The sequence below is a fragment of the Citrus sinensis genome, chromosome 8 (assembly GCF_022201045.2).
Source record: "Citrus sinensis cultivar Valencia sweet orange chromosome 8, DVS_A1.0, whole genome shotgun sequence".
Lineage (NCBI taxonomy): Eukaryota > Viridiplantae > Streptophyta > Magnoliopsida > Sapindales > Rutaceae > Citrus > Citrus sinensis.
In genome coordinates, this window is record NC_068563.1 from 7,352,354 (window position 1) to 7,365,863 (window position 13,510).

The 13,510-nt window shown below is 36.2% G+C and overlaps 2 protein-coding genes across 2 annotated transcripts; both read right to left on the reverse strand.

Moving 5' to 3' along the window:
* Positions 1-16: 16 nt before the first annotated feature.
* Positions 17-644, reverse strand: LOC112499276 (auxin-responsive protein SAUR21-like). Its single transcript, XM_025102095.2, has one exon. It carries the CDS (start codon positions 527-529, stop codon positions 227-229), a length of 303 nt encoding a protein of 100 aa, XP_024957863.2. The 5' UTR covers positions 530-644; the 3' UTR covers positions 17-226.
* A 1,995-nt stretch (positions 645-2,639) lies between these two features.
* On the reverse strand, positions 2,640-3,388 carry LOC112499275 (auxin-induced protein X10A-like). The gene has a single exon (XM_025102094.2). The coding sequence runs from the start codon at positions 3,259-3,261 to the stop codon at positions 2,959-2,961; it is 303 nt and encodes a 100-aa protein (XP_024957862.2). The 5' UTR covers positions 3,262-3,388; the 3' UTR covers positions 2,640-2,958.
* Between the last annotated feature and the right edge of the window lie 10,122 nt (positions 3,389-13,510).

Here is a 13,510-nt window from a genome sequence, read left to right on the forward strand (position 1 = left end):
TTTTCACATGCACAGGAGAGGTGAGAGTTCAGAAATATGATTCAATCAAACATCAAGATAATACAAACATTCTGTGTGTCATTGCTAACTAACTTTGCTCAAATGGGAAGATTATAATCCCAAAACTCCTATCAAAGGAGGAAAAATAATACATATCTACATTCTACATGTCAGTTCAGGCCTAAAAAACTGTGGTAGTTATTAGTTAAGAACTATGAGCCTTGTCTTAAGATCTTTCCAAGCGAGAAGTGATGTCAATGAAAGTGTTCTCTTCACAAGGAATTGTCAAGCCACCCATTGGATGGTTAAAGCCAAATTCCTCTTCTGCTCTGCTCAGCAAATCTTGAAACAAAGGCTGGTTCAGATATGATACTGGAACCAGAAAGCGTTTCCTTTGAGTCTCTCCAACATATACTGCTAAGAAGCCTTTTGGTACATCTAATGATGTTGAAGCTCCTTTCTTTGCGGTTAGAGCAGACTGGCGTAGAATTTGCTTAGCAAGAATGAAACCGGGAAGACGAATGCCCATTTGCTTTTACTTGATATGCAAGCAGCTTCAAATATCAAAATAGAATGAGAGGATTTGGAGAGGTGTTTGAAGCAAAAGGAGATTGATTGGTATTGCTGAAACTTTGAGTTGGTTTTGTGATCAATGTATGTGGGTATATATAGATACACTTATTGGCTATTGCGTATGCAATACATATAAAACCTTGAGTGAATGGAACATAGCTCAAGATGGCATCACATGGTTTTGTCCACCAACTAATCAACAAAGATTAGGGGGCTAAATCATATCATGCTTGTGGTTGACAATCAAATATGGCCTACAATTTTGAAACCAAGCCAATGGAGGACCATCTAAAGATTGGTAAATGACAGTTGGATACTCAGTGCTGATATGGATGCAAAGCTAAGTGATCATTGGTTTGAGACATGCTTTAGACAGCTTTTAAGAGCGTGCTCACAGATTAGGGATTAAAGGTAAAATGGAAAAGCAAGCAAGATTTAATACTAAGCAACTGGCACCAACATACAGAAGAGTGGAAGATAAAGTTGCATAGACTGAGATACATTTGGCTCCAATCAACCTGTAACATCGTTTCTTTTTTTTTTTTTTAATTTAATAACTCACACACCCATTGAAGTTTGACCAAATCTAAATTCCTAAGAAGGCTGCTTCTTACCACTAGAGCTAGACCTTGACTTAAAAAAGTATTACTTTAAGATATTTACTCTATTTTTATTTGTACCCGCTTAAGTTTTCATTCTCAATTTGCATACCTATCTGGCATGCAAAAGAGGGGAGCAATAACATGTAAGTTCAATAATTGATCTAAAATAATATTCACCACAGTTAATCCCTCTTACTACTTTAAATTACCTGCTTCAGCTATCTAAACAAGCAGCAAATCATCCATAAGCATTTCTCTTTGCCAATGATGCCGACAACATGTTAAATCTACGGATCAAGATCCTCTCATGATCTGAGCACGCCTGATCTTTTACAGATCTTATGCCACTTGTGTTTTAGTGTTAGTGGATGATTATGATTTAACTACTTTTTCTTTTTAATTTATTAACCACCAATCATATTAATAGAATTTGCTTAAATAAAGATTAGATCAGGAGAAGATCCTAATTCTAAATTAACACAGGGGTGTTTGAAATATTTGGTATTCAAGTTATACCAAGTGCAGTTCAAGTTCTTACTTTAATCAAGTGAGCGGAATTTCTGTGCAGAAAAGGGCATCTTTGGGAATTAATCTGTACTGCATGAGATCGAATTAATTTTCGAGCCATACATCATTGAAAAGATATTTCTGTTAGCTTTCCAATGAATTTTACTAATCTAAATTTGGAGCTTTTTACAGTAAGTTATGATCAGTTATGTGCAGGCTGTTCAGTTTTGAGTCGAGAAGAATATTTCTGGACTTGTATTTTTTTTAATGCTCTTTGCTGTGTTTTAAGCATACCAATGTTTTATTAATGTCTAGCTTTAATGTTGGTCTTTAAAGTCAAGTCATTTGAAGGGTTTCTTTCTAGTATATCTATGCTTGGAGGAATGTTCCAAGAAAGTTATTTAAGCTTATGTAGTTGTAACCAAAGGAGAGAGATTAATTTTGGGGATTGGATGAACTTTGAGTTATTATCAAACTCTGTATCTCTTTGGTGGATTCCATTGAGTGGTGAGTATTTTAAGCCTTGTATCCTTAACTTAACAACTTTAGGTGGTGAATTTTTTTCTGTATCCTTTTGTTGTTTGCTGTGGTGGTGAGCTTGTGATTTTTTGAGTGTGTGACGTTGTGTTTTCCCATCTATTGTGTCCGGTGTCATCAATCTACACTCATTAATTGGTTATCGTTTTCATTCATGTCAAATGAAATAACCAATTTGAAAGACGCTATTTTACGGATCAGACTGAAAGGCAGTTGCTTCCCTTTCTATTTTGATGGAAAAGTTGTCATTGTGAAATTCAACATTCATGTTATCACTCTTACCTTTTTTTGGTGTGTTTTTTATACAGTTGAAAACCTTTTGTGCTACTCTTTTTGATGATTTTCAAGATACAAGTTAATCAATATTCATGATATGTTTGAGAACCATTTTCTTGCTGATATTTGGAAAGTACTGTCACATAGATGACTAGCTAATAAGTATACATAACTTTAATAAAAGAAAAAGAAATGTTACAACAAATTTTGACTAACATATAAGATGCCCAATCTTGATGGAAAGTAAAAGTGGAGAAACAATCTCAGAATATGAAGATTGCCCATTTAAAATAAATGAAGTTCTCATTTTGCAATTGAGAAAAAATTCTGCAAAACACCCTTCTGCAGTCTGGTGTGGGAATTTTTACTCAGTGTCCCATCTCTTTTTCAGGTAAAGAAATGAGAAAAGAATCTTAAAAGTATTTACAACATTTTCCATACCAGTTAGTTCTAGTATTGCATTCTATGATCCATTCAGGCTAGAAGTGATATCAATGAAGATTTCTTCTTTGCAAGGGATTGTGAGACCACCCATTGGATGGTTAAACCCGAATTCTTCCTCGGCTTTACTTAATAATTCCTGAAATGAAGGTTGATTCAAGAATGATACAGGAATGATGAATCTTTTCTTTTGCCTCTCTCCAACATAAACTGCCAAATAGCCTTTCGGAACATCTACAGACTTCGAAGTTGCTTGACTTGCACATAATTTAGATTGGCGTAGAATCTGCTTAGCGTGCATGATGCCAGGTACTCGAATAGCCATTGCTATATCTATCTATATTATATCTTCTGAATGAAGATGATGAAGAATGAAGGGCACAAACGACTTGTGAGTTGTGAGACGAAATGAAGAAGATTCGCTAATGCAGAATGTGAAGGACTTAACTCAGTTGTGTATACAACATATGTATTTATAGAAGGCATTCTATGTGGAAAATCTTTGGTATTTTAGGGGAGTGGCGCTGATGCATTGAGACTCAAGCATAATTCACATGGCTTGTCTAGCTAGTCATCACTTAGAATTTGGAACTGATTGACTGTTTTAACAGATTATGCCCACCTATTTCTAGGATACCCTACTACTAGGGACCCAAATAGGGTACCTTCCATTAAGATAATTAGGCACATTCTTTCTGCTACGTTTTAACTGGCCTATCTTTTCTATCACCCATTCTGCCGACCAAAAAATATTTGCTAATATAACTGGAATTCTTTGTTACAGCATTAATTCTTCCTCGGTGCTAATGGCCTAATACATTGAATAAAATGTGATCTATAATAATACATTGAATTCTTTGACGGATGGCCTAATGCATTGAATAAAATGTAACTGAATGATAGATGTTAATCCCGAGTTTGGCAGATGTCTATTAGTGACATGTCATGAACAAATGTTACTAAGATGTTCTTTAGTACACCATTAGGCAAGACGCTACAGGGTAAAGCATGTGATGAAATGTGTCCTTTGAAAAACCAAGAGACTGAAAACAACCCAGTTGATGAAGAAACTGATTGTTGCTAAAAGTAAAAATTATCACTGTTGACAATGCAATATTCAGAGCTGGTTGGCATTTATCACATTTCGGCTTTCGGCAGTATTTGGTATGAGGTACTATAGCCCATGGCCTTCATTTACTTCACATTTGCTTTGCTCCTAGGCTAAAAAGGACAGTGCTCCCATCATCACGGTTACTTTATTTGTTAGCTCCCTCACCTGTATTTAAACATACAAATTCCATATATACAACAAACTGATTGATCTACAAGGATGGAAAGTCGCCTGCATATAACTTGTGGTTGAAATTTTCTGGCAGTTTAGGAAAACTGAACGGAAAAATAAGCAAATATTGATGGCATTTTTCTCATAGGTTAGAAATCTTAATAAATTGCTAGATTGGATGACAGTTGACACTTGCAATTTAGCTTGTCCCGAACTTGAACTGTAATCAAGAATAACATAAAAGAGCTATATAAAGCATCTGGAATTAGAGATAAACAATTTGTATGATGCATTCCATTATTGATTTTTCTCAGATGGGACATTTTAATTCTAAACTCCTTTCAAAATAGGAGGAAAAAGTATTTACATCAGATTTAACAGTTCCTAGATAGCTTGCAGATTAGTGTTTTTTTTTTCGGCTACCATGCAAAATTATGTTGATTAAGTGGCTTCTCTTATGATCTAATCAATTGAGAAGTGATATCAGTGAAAGTGTCTTCTCCACAGGGGATTGTCAAACCGCCCATTGAATGGTTGAATCCGAATTCCTCTTCAACTCTACTTAGCAAATCTTGAAACAAAGGCTGGTTCAGATAGGATACAGGAATCAGAAAGCGCTTCATTTGAGTCTCTCCAACATATACTGCTAAGAAACCTTTTGGTACATCTAATGATGTTGAAGCTCCTTTCTTCGCATTTAGAACAGACTGCCGAAGAATTTGCTTAGCAAGAAAGAAACCAGGCAGACGAATAACCATTTGCTTTTACTTGAATTTAAGCTACTTCAAATTAGAATATTTGTGAGAGGTGTTTGAAGGAAAGGCTATTTGTTGAATAATTGTTAATGCTCAAACTTGAGTTGGTTTAGTGACCAAAACATATGGGTTTATATAGATGAACTTACATATGAAATCATGAATTATCTTCAGCGAGTGATTGGTCAAGAGCATTTTTTGGGGTCTGCTTACGACATTAGCTCAAGAGGGCATCACACCATCACATGGCTCTGTCTTCCAACTACTGCACAAAGATTAGGGGCTGAAAAATCATCATGCTAGTTTGTTGAGAATCAACTGTGGCGTACAAATTTCAAAAGCAAACCAATGGAGAACCAAATAAACATTTGGGAAAGCCAGAGTTGCTATAAATGCATAACTAAGTGAGACTTTGACTAGAGACAAGTTTGAGACAGCTTTTAAGAGCGGGTTAATTAATGAAAGGATAAGCAGGCAAGATAGATGGTGTACACTGGCTAATAGCGCAAGGAAAACAAAAGGGACCAAATAAGATTAAAAAAAAAAGTCTACTTTAATTGAATTCACATCCAAAACAATAATTGGTGACAGCAAGAGATGAACATTCTGTTGAAACAATAACAAACTTTATACCCTTAATCATGCATTTCCAAGCAAACACATATTTTAGGTAATTTCGAAATTTACCATGATCTCCCATGAATCCGACCTTGGAAGCTTGTTATGGAGCTTTACCGAGTTGTTACAAGCTTGATCTAGCTTCTGAATTCCTGTTTCCCTTGCTTCAGCTCAAGGATTGGCTTGCTTCAAAATTTACTGTACATACACACACGGGAGACGAGAGGGAGAGGGAGAGAGAGAGAGGTGCACTGCGCACATGCCACTGATTTTTCAACAGTTAACTTCCAATGGGCTGAAGTTACTTAAATACAGCGGTTGAGCGCAGGGACCCCTCATGTGTTAATACAAAATTGCCCATCCCATTATGGGCTAAAATAACACAATTAAGGATATACTTGTCCATAATATACTACTGTACAAGGTATGTCAAAATTAGACTCATTAACACCATATTTGATCACTTAATAAATGAGTTTGTCAAAATTGCTCAATAATATTTGACTTTAGTCACGTATTAATTCGGTAAAATATAGAAAATAATTAGAATGATTTATGTCAGTCCACATAATGTGAGAAATAAATCTAACAATCTCCCACTTGGACGACAAAAATCACTCTAATGATAAATTTAAAATAAAATAATATTTTGAAAACAACCGAATTAATCAATATGTGACTATAACAAAAGGTCAAATACAAGCAATCACCCAAAACATAAATAAGTCCAAAATGTGCCATAAATATCAAATCATATGTGCACCGACAGAATGCTCCATATAATAAGACACCTATAAACACGTGACCATGTAGTAGTATATAAGTATAATTATGGAAATAACATAACAATGTGATCAACATGCTCATTTCCATAAAGTCCACATGTCTAGCAAAATGAGACGAAAACAATATGTCTCCTAGACCATTGCTTCGTTATAACCATAATGAGACTCTAGCAAAATGTCTCGAGAAGCGAGCTTCCATTTTCATCATAATGAGACTAATACCAAGATGTCTCATGGAAGTCATGCTTTCTTATGATCATAATGAGATTGAATCAAAATGTCTCCAGAAAGCACACTGAAGCTAAGTCAAAATGCTTCAGTCTTTAATGTCCATATTAAGACTAAGCAAAATGTCTCGGACCATCGTATCCTTATTCTATACATAATGCCATACACAACCAAATGTGTACACAATATATGGCATATCCATATCACATAACAATATGCATGCATGATAACAAAATGAGTAATACATAAGCTCATTTAAGTTGCAACTCATAATACAAACCAGAACTCCCATTGACTCAGCATATATAAGTGGATTCAAATAATCCCATATGCGTGACATGCTCCCTAAATACTTTTGGAGCTAAAGCTTTAGTAAGTGGATCGGCTAACATGAGTTCTGTAGGGATATACTCTACTGATACACAAGATAGAGCAATTTTCTCTCTCACAAACAAATATTTAATATCAATGTGCTTGGAACGTGAGGAACTCACTGTATTGTGAGAAAAAGAAACAGCCGCAGAATTATCACAATATATTTTTAATGGCCTCGGTACGGCCAATATACAATCTAGCCCTGTGATAAAATTCTGCATCCATAAAGCATGACGTGTAGCCTCAAAACAGGCTACATATTCTGCTTCCATTGTTGAAGAAGCTATGAGTGTCTGCTTGATATAGCTCCTCCTGCCATCATAAAGATGTAACCTGATGTGGATTTCTTGTCTTCCAAGCACCCTGCGAAATCAGCATCAGAATATCCAACTATATTCAAATGGTTAGATTGCTGATATGTCAATACAAAATCTTTAGTGGCTTGCAAATATCTAAGTACTTTCTTTGCAGCCTTCCAGTGTTCAAATCCAGGATTGCTCAGGTATCTTCCAAGTACTCCCACTGGAAAAGCAATATCAGGGCGAGTACAGACTTGAGCATACATCAGGCTACCCACAACGGATGCATACGGGACTGTTTGCATTCTAGCTTTGTCTACATCATTATCGGGACACTGACAACATTTGCTTAGTCTCAAGTAACAAATTAGTGTCATTAGCAGCGAGCAAGATATCATCCACATAAAGCACCAAAATGATATACTTGCTCCCACTGACTCTCAAGTATATACACTGATTAACGACATTCTCCTGGAACCCATAAGAGGTGACAATATCGTGAAATTTCAAATACCACTGTCTGGATGCCTGTTTAAGTCCATAAATGGACCTTTTAAGCTTACACACCATGTTTTCTCTACCAGTCTCAACAAAACCATCAGGTTGCACCATGTACACATCTTCAGACAAGCTCCCATTGAGAAAAGCTGTCTTCACATCCATATGATGCAATTCTAAATTAAAATGAGCTACCAATGCCATGATAATACGAAAAGAGTCTTTGGTAGAAACAGGAGAGTAGGTTTTAGTGTAATCAATGCCTTCTCTTTGACTGAAACCCTTAGCCACAAGCCTGGCCTTATACCTCTCTACCTGACCTCTGACATCTCTCTTGGTTTTGAAAACCCATTTGCAACCAATTGGCCTGCATCCATCTGGCAACTCAACTAAATCCCAAACCCCATTATGATACATAGATGCCATCTCATCATGCATCGCATGTAGCCAAGATGAGGATTCTAAACAACTGATGGCCTCTTGAAAGGTAATAGGATCAGATGAAGAGTTAGCATCAAAATCATGCTCCTGTAAGTAAACAACATAATCATCAGAAATTGTAGGTCTCCTGATCCTCTCTGATCTCCTCAATGGCACATCAGTACCATTATCCTCTACAATCATAGGCTCTATATCATGATGAAGTTCAGGATCAACAGAAGAATCATCAATATGTGGTAATCCCATCGCAGAAGTCGGAAAAGATGGAATAGGCAAAACCACACATTCTTCTCTCAATGTCAGACTGCGAGGCTCAGAAATCCCACCATTGTGATCATCCTCAAAATAAATGGCACGATCAGACTCAATGATTCTAGTAGTGTGGGAAGGACAATAAAATCTAGAACCCCTTGAGCCGATACAATAGCCAATAAAATGACCACTAATTGTTTTCGGATCAAGTTTCCTTGATTGTGGATTATAGGGCCTCACTTCTACTCTGCATCCCCAGACATGAAAATGACGAAGACTCGGTCTCTTTCCTGACCACAACTCATAAGGAGTTTTGGGCACCGATTTACTAGGTACCTGATTCAAAATGTAAGCTGCAGTTCTTAAGGCTTCACCCACAGAAAATCTAGTAAGGTGGAGTTACTTAGCATACACCGCACCATGTCAAGAAGGGTACGATTTCTCCTTTCTACAATTCCATTCTGTTCAGGAGTCCCGGGCATTGTATACTGGGCTTTTATTCCACATTCCTGAAGAAATTTAGCAAAAGGTCCAGGATTACGCCCAGTTTCATCATATTGCCCATAGTACTCTCCACCTATGTCTGATCTTACTGCTTTAATTTCCTTGCCCTTTTGGAGCTCAACATTAGCCTTAAAGGCTTGAAACACAGATAAAGATTCAGACTTTTCAACAAGAAGTTCAACATGACCATAACGAGAAAAGTCATCGATGAACGTGATGAAGTACTTATAACCTCCAATAGCAATATGAGTAAATGGCCCACAGATGTCTGTATGTACCAACTCCAGCACCTGTTGACTCCTCTGAGTTCTCTCTTTTCTGGTTTTGGCAGTAAGTTTGCCTTTGATACAATCAACACACGTGCCAAAATCAGAGAAATCCAACTTATGTAAAATCCCATCTTTAATAAGCCTCTCCATCCTCTGTTAGAAATGTGACCTAACCGTTTATGCCACAACATAGAGGAATTTTCATCAACCCTGACACGATTAGAGCTAACAACATGCATAACATGAGCATTGGATGATGATTCAACAGCACGAGGAAATAAATCAATCATATATAAGCCATCATATAAAGTGCCAGAACCAACTAACTCTGAATTGCAGAATAAGTAAACTTTTCTGTCACCAAAATGAAAAGTATAGCCACATCTATCCAAAATAGATACAGATATCAAATTTCTCCTAATAGAAGGAATATAAACCGTATCTAACAGATCCAAAACATAGCCTGTGGCTAGATGTAGTCTGACAACTCCTATGCTTTCAACTTTGGCTATCACTCCATTGCCCATGTGAACTATCAACTCCCCTTCATTGGGCTCCCTCCTGCTTCTGAATTCCTTTCTTTTCCAACCATGCTTTGAATCCTCTGCATTCAGCTCTCTTGTGCCCAGGTTTCTTACAAAAGTGGCACTTTCCCTTAAAGCTCTCAGAGGTGGAACCAGAAGTGGTAGAAGAATTACCACGCGAAGTTTTCTTGCCAAACTTTTTCTTCTTGAAAAACTTATTGCTGCCCTTTGAAGAGCCTTTCTTCACACTTCCACTCTCTTGAGTAGTTGCCACCATGACAGTGTGAGATTTCCCCTTCTTCAATGATTCCTCTTCTTAAACCACATAAGCAGTCAACTCAGTGATATTCCAAGTGTCTCTCTGAGTATTGTATTGGCTTCTCGAATTGCCAAATTGTGGTGGAAGAGATTCAAGGATTTGGAAGACCAGGTAGTCATCAGGCAGATTGACATTCATGTCCTTTAGCTTTTTATGGTAACTAGTCATCTTAAGGATGTGCTCTCTCACCCCAGAAACACCATCATACTGAGTGTTAGCAAGCAACCTCAGATAGTTACCCTTTTCTGCCTTATCTACCTTCTTAAAAGTTCTTCCAACAGCTGCCAAGTAATCTTTGGCCTTATCACATGCAGGGATGCTATCTCGAGTTGTTCTATCAATGGTGTATTTCATTGTATCCAGACAGTGTCTATTGGATTCATCCCAAGCTGCCCACTCTGCTTTTTCAGCAGCAGTGCTCTTATCTGTGGGCTTGACTGGTTCATCAACTCTTAATGCCAAGTCTCTATTCAGTGTAGACAACTAAAACAAAATGGACTCATGCCAGTCCTCAAAATTTGTCCCAGTTAAATTCTTGAGGGAGGCTACTTGGAGAAATGAGAGAATATCAAGAGCCGAGGAAGCAATAACAAAAGGATTATCAAGCATGCCAAATGAAAATTATGCTATAATCAATTACTCCTCATTTTTAGTTTTTCTAATAGCAACACAATATGTTAGGCATCCTTTAACAATATAGGATTGCACTAACCTAAAGATAAAGCAGACAAGTTGAATATAACACCAACATTGACCTATTACCGACAGGGTAATTAAGCCACTCAGTAGAAAATACTCAACAAACCTCTTTATCTTCCCAAGCATCCTACCAAGTAGTGATTTGCCGATAGGGCAGTATCATCACCCGTATGGATCTTGGTCAGAACAATAACAATCCATCACATAATCCATAATTCATAATTGTAAATGGACAATCAATTGCAAACCACCAAATAATTTATCATGATTGGTCGTACGATAAGCAGATACGCAATCACTCTAAATTGTAGTTTTGCATCATATATATATTTCATACATTAACAAAATTGAGGCTAAATAAACTTTGTCAAAACGTAATTAAAGTTTCCACCAAGATATTCAATCAAATAAAATATCTACATGCCTCAATAAAATATATGAATATTATGCCCATAAAATTCAACAATGATGGATTATTCTTAAATTTAAATTCTGAAAAATCGCCAAAATTTAAAGGATTTTGGACTAAACTGCCGAATTTTTAGAATTATGTTTACTGTTTTAAATATTAAAACTTTTGGCCCAAACTATAAATAAAATAAAATCAAATGTTGGGCCATAATATAATTTACTAAAATTTAAGGACCAAACTGATTTTTTACAAAGTTGACCCTCGGTCAAGGACCATTTCGAAAATTTTGCAAATATGTTGGGCCATAATGACATTTTGCAAAGTTTAGGGATCCAACAAAATTATCCCGTCATATCATCTTCAACCTCAAATGTCTCAACAGTGTTGCTACAGTAAAATTACAGCAACCACATTCATACCATCCCGATTTTGGCCACCAAAAATCACGGAAAAATCATATTTTTACTCCAAACTCATCACTCATGCATTATTTAACAACGATTTGATCAAATATGCCCAAATCCAAAACTTCGAAAAATCCAAAATTAAAGGAAAAATTCCATGAGTGAGATTTCACCAACAAATCAACTATGATTTATAAGGAAATGCATAACCATGAGCTCTGATACCAATTGTTGAAACAATAACAAACTTTATGCCCTTAATCGTGCATTTCCAAGCAAACACATATTTTAGGTAATTTCGAAATTTACCATGATCTCCCATGAATCCGACCTTGGAAGCTTGTTATGGAGCTTTACTGAGTTGTTACAAGCTTGATCTAGCTTTTGAATTCCTGTTTCCCTTGCTTCAGCTCAAGGATCGGCTTGCTTCAAAATTTACTGTACATACACACACGGGAGACGAGAGGGAGAGGGAGAGAGAGAGAGGTGCACTGCGCACATGCCACTGATTTTTCAACAGTTAACTTTCAATGGGCTGAAGTTACTTAAATACAGCGGTTGAGCGCAGGGACCCCTCATGTGTTAGTACAAAATTACCCATCCCATTATGGGCTAAAATAACACAATTAAGGATATACTTGTCCATAATATACTACTGTACAGGATATGTCAAAATTAGACTCATTAACACCATATTTGATCACTTAATAAATGAGTCTGTCAAAATTACTCAACAATATTTAACTTTAGTCACGTATTAATTCGGTAAAATATAGAAAATAATTAGAATGATTTATGTCAGTTCACATAATGTGAGAAATAAATCTAACACATTCTCCAATGCATATAAGAGCATAAGAGAATTTAGTGACAGAAATATGACATTCCTGTCTGAGATGTAAATATCTTTTATAATTCAACACTTTAAATCTTTTTCTTTGCTCTTGTTTCTGATCATCCTCAGTACTCAAGTGTCCATTTTCAACTCACCGTAGAAATTTGGTGTAAAAGTAATGGAAGCAAGTACAATTGAAAATTCTGAAATGATGTGATTTTAAAGCCTTTGCAAAATGATTAATGCATTTTTGACTTCCAATATAGTGTGCAACGAAATGAAATATCTGATGCTTAATGGCCATAGAAATATCAGTGTTATTTGTTCTGTTAGGCAGGCCAATCATCACACTTCCATCCGATAGCTTATCATGGCTCTGCCATTAGAGCACATGAATACTGTTGAGGATGTCTTTCTCAAAGTAATATCATATACTAATGTGACACAACAAAATCATTTTTTAATGACACGTTGTACAAAGATTTTAACTAATATAAATGGAAAAGTAATAGTAGAAATAAAATAATAGTCGGTTTAAATTAAATGATGTTTTCTATTTGAGAACTAGAACTGTAACTTTTCTAGCATACAAACATAGAACTTACAACATTGTAGTCTTCACTCATTGGTTACAGTGTTGCTTATCATGATCCATTCAAACTACAAGTAAGATTAATGAAGATATCTTCTCTACAAGGAATTGTGAGACTACCCATTAGATGATTAAATCCAAATTCTTCTTAGGCTTTACTTAATAGTTCTTGAAAGGAAGGCTGATTCAAGAATGATACTGGAATGATGAATCTTGTCTTTTGGCTCTCTCCAACAGAAACAGCCAAATAACATTTGGGAACATCTACAAATGTTGAAGCTACTTGACGGGCAAATAATTTAGATTTGCAGAGAATCTGCTTGGCATGCATTACGCCAGGAGCGAAAAGCATAAATGACTTGCTGGTAGAGAATGTGAAGGTATACATACAAATAAATGGCTGGCTTTATCGAAAATTTTGAAATTTCAAGTGAATGGAGTAGACGACATTTGGGGAAAGACATGAGCAGCAGTTCACATGGT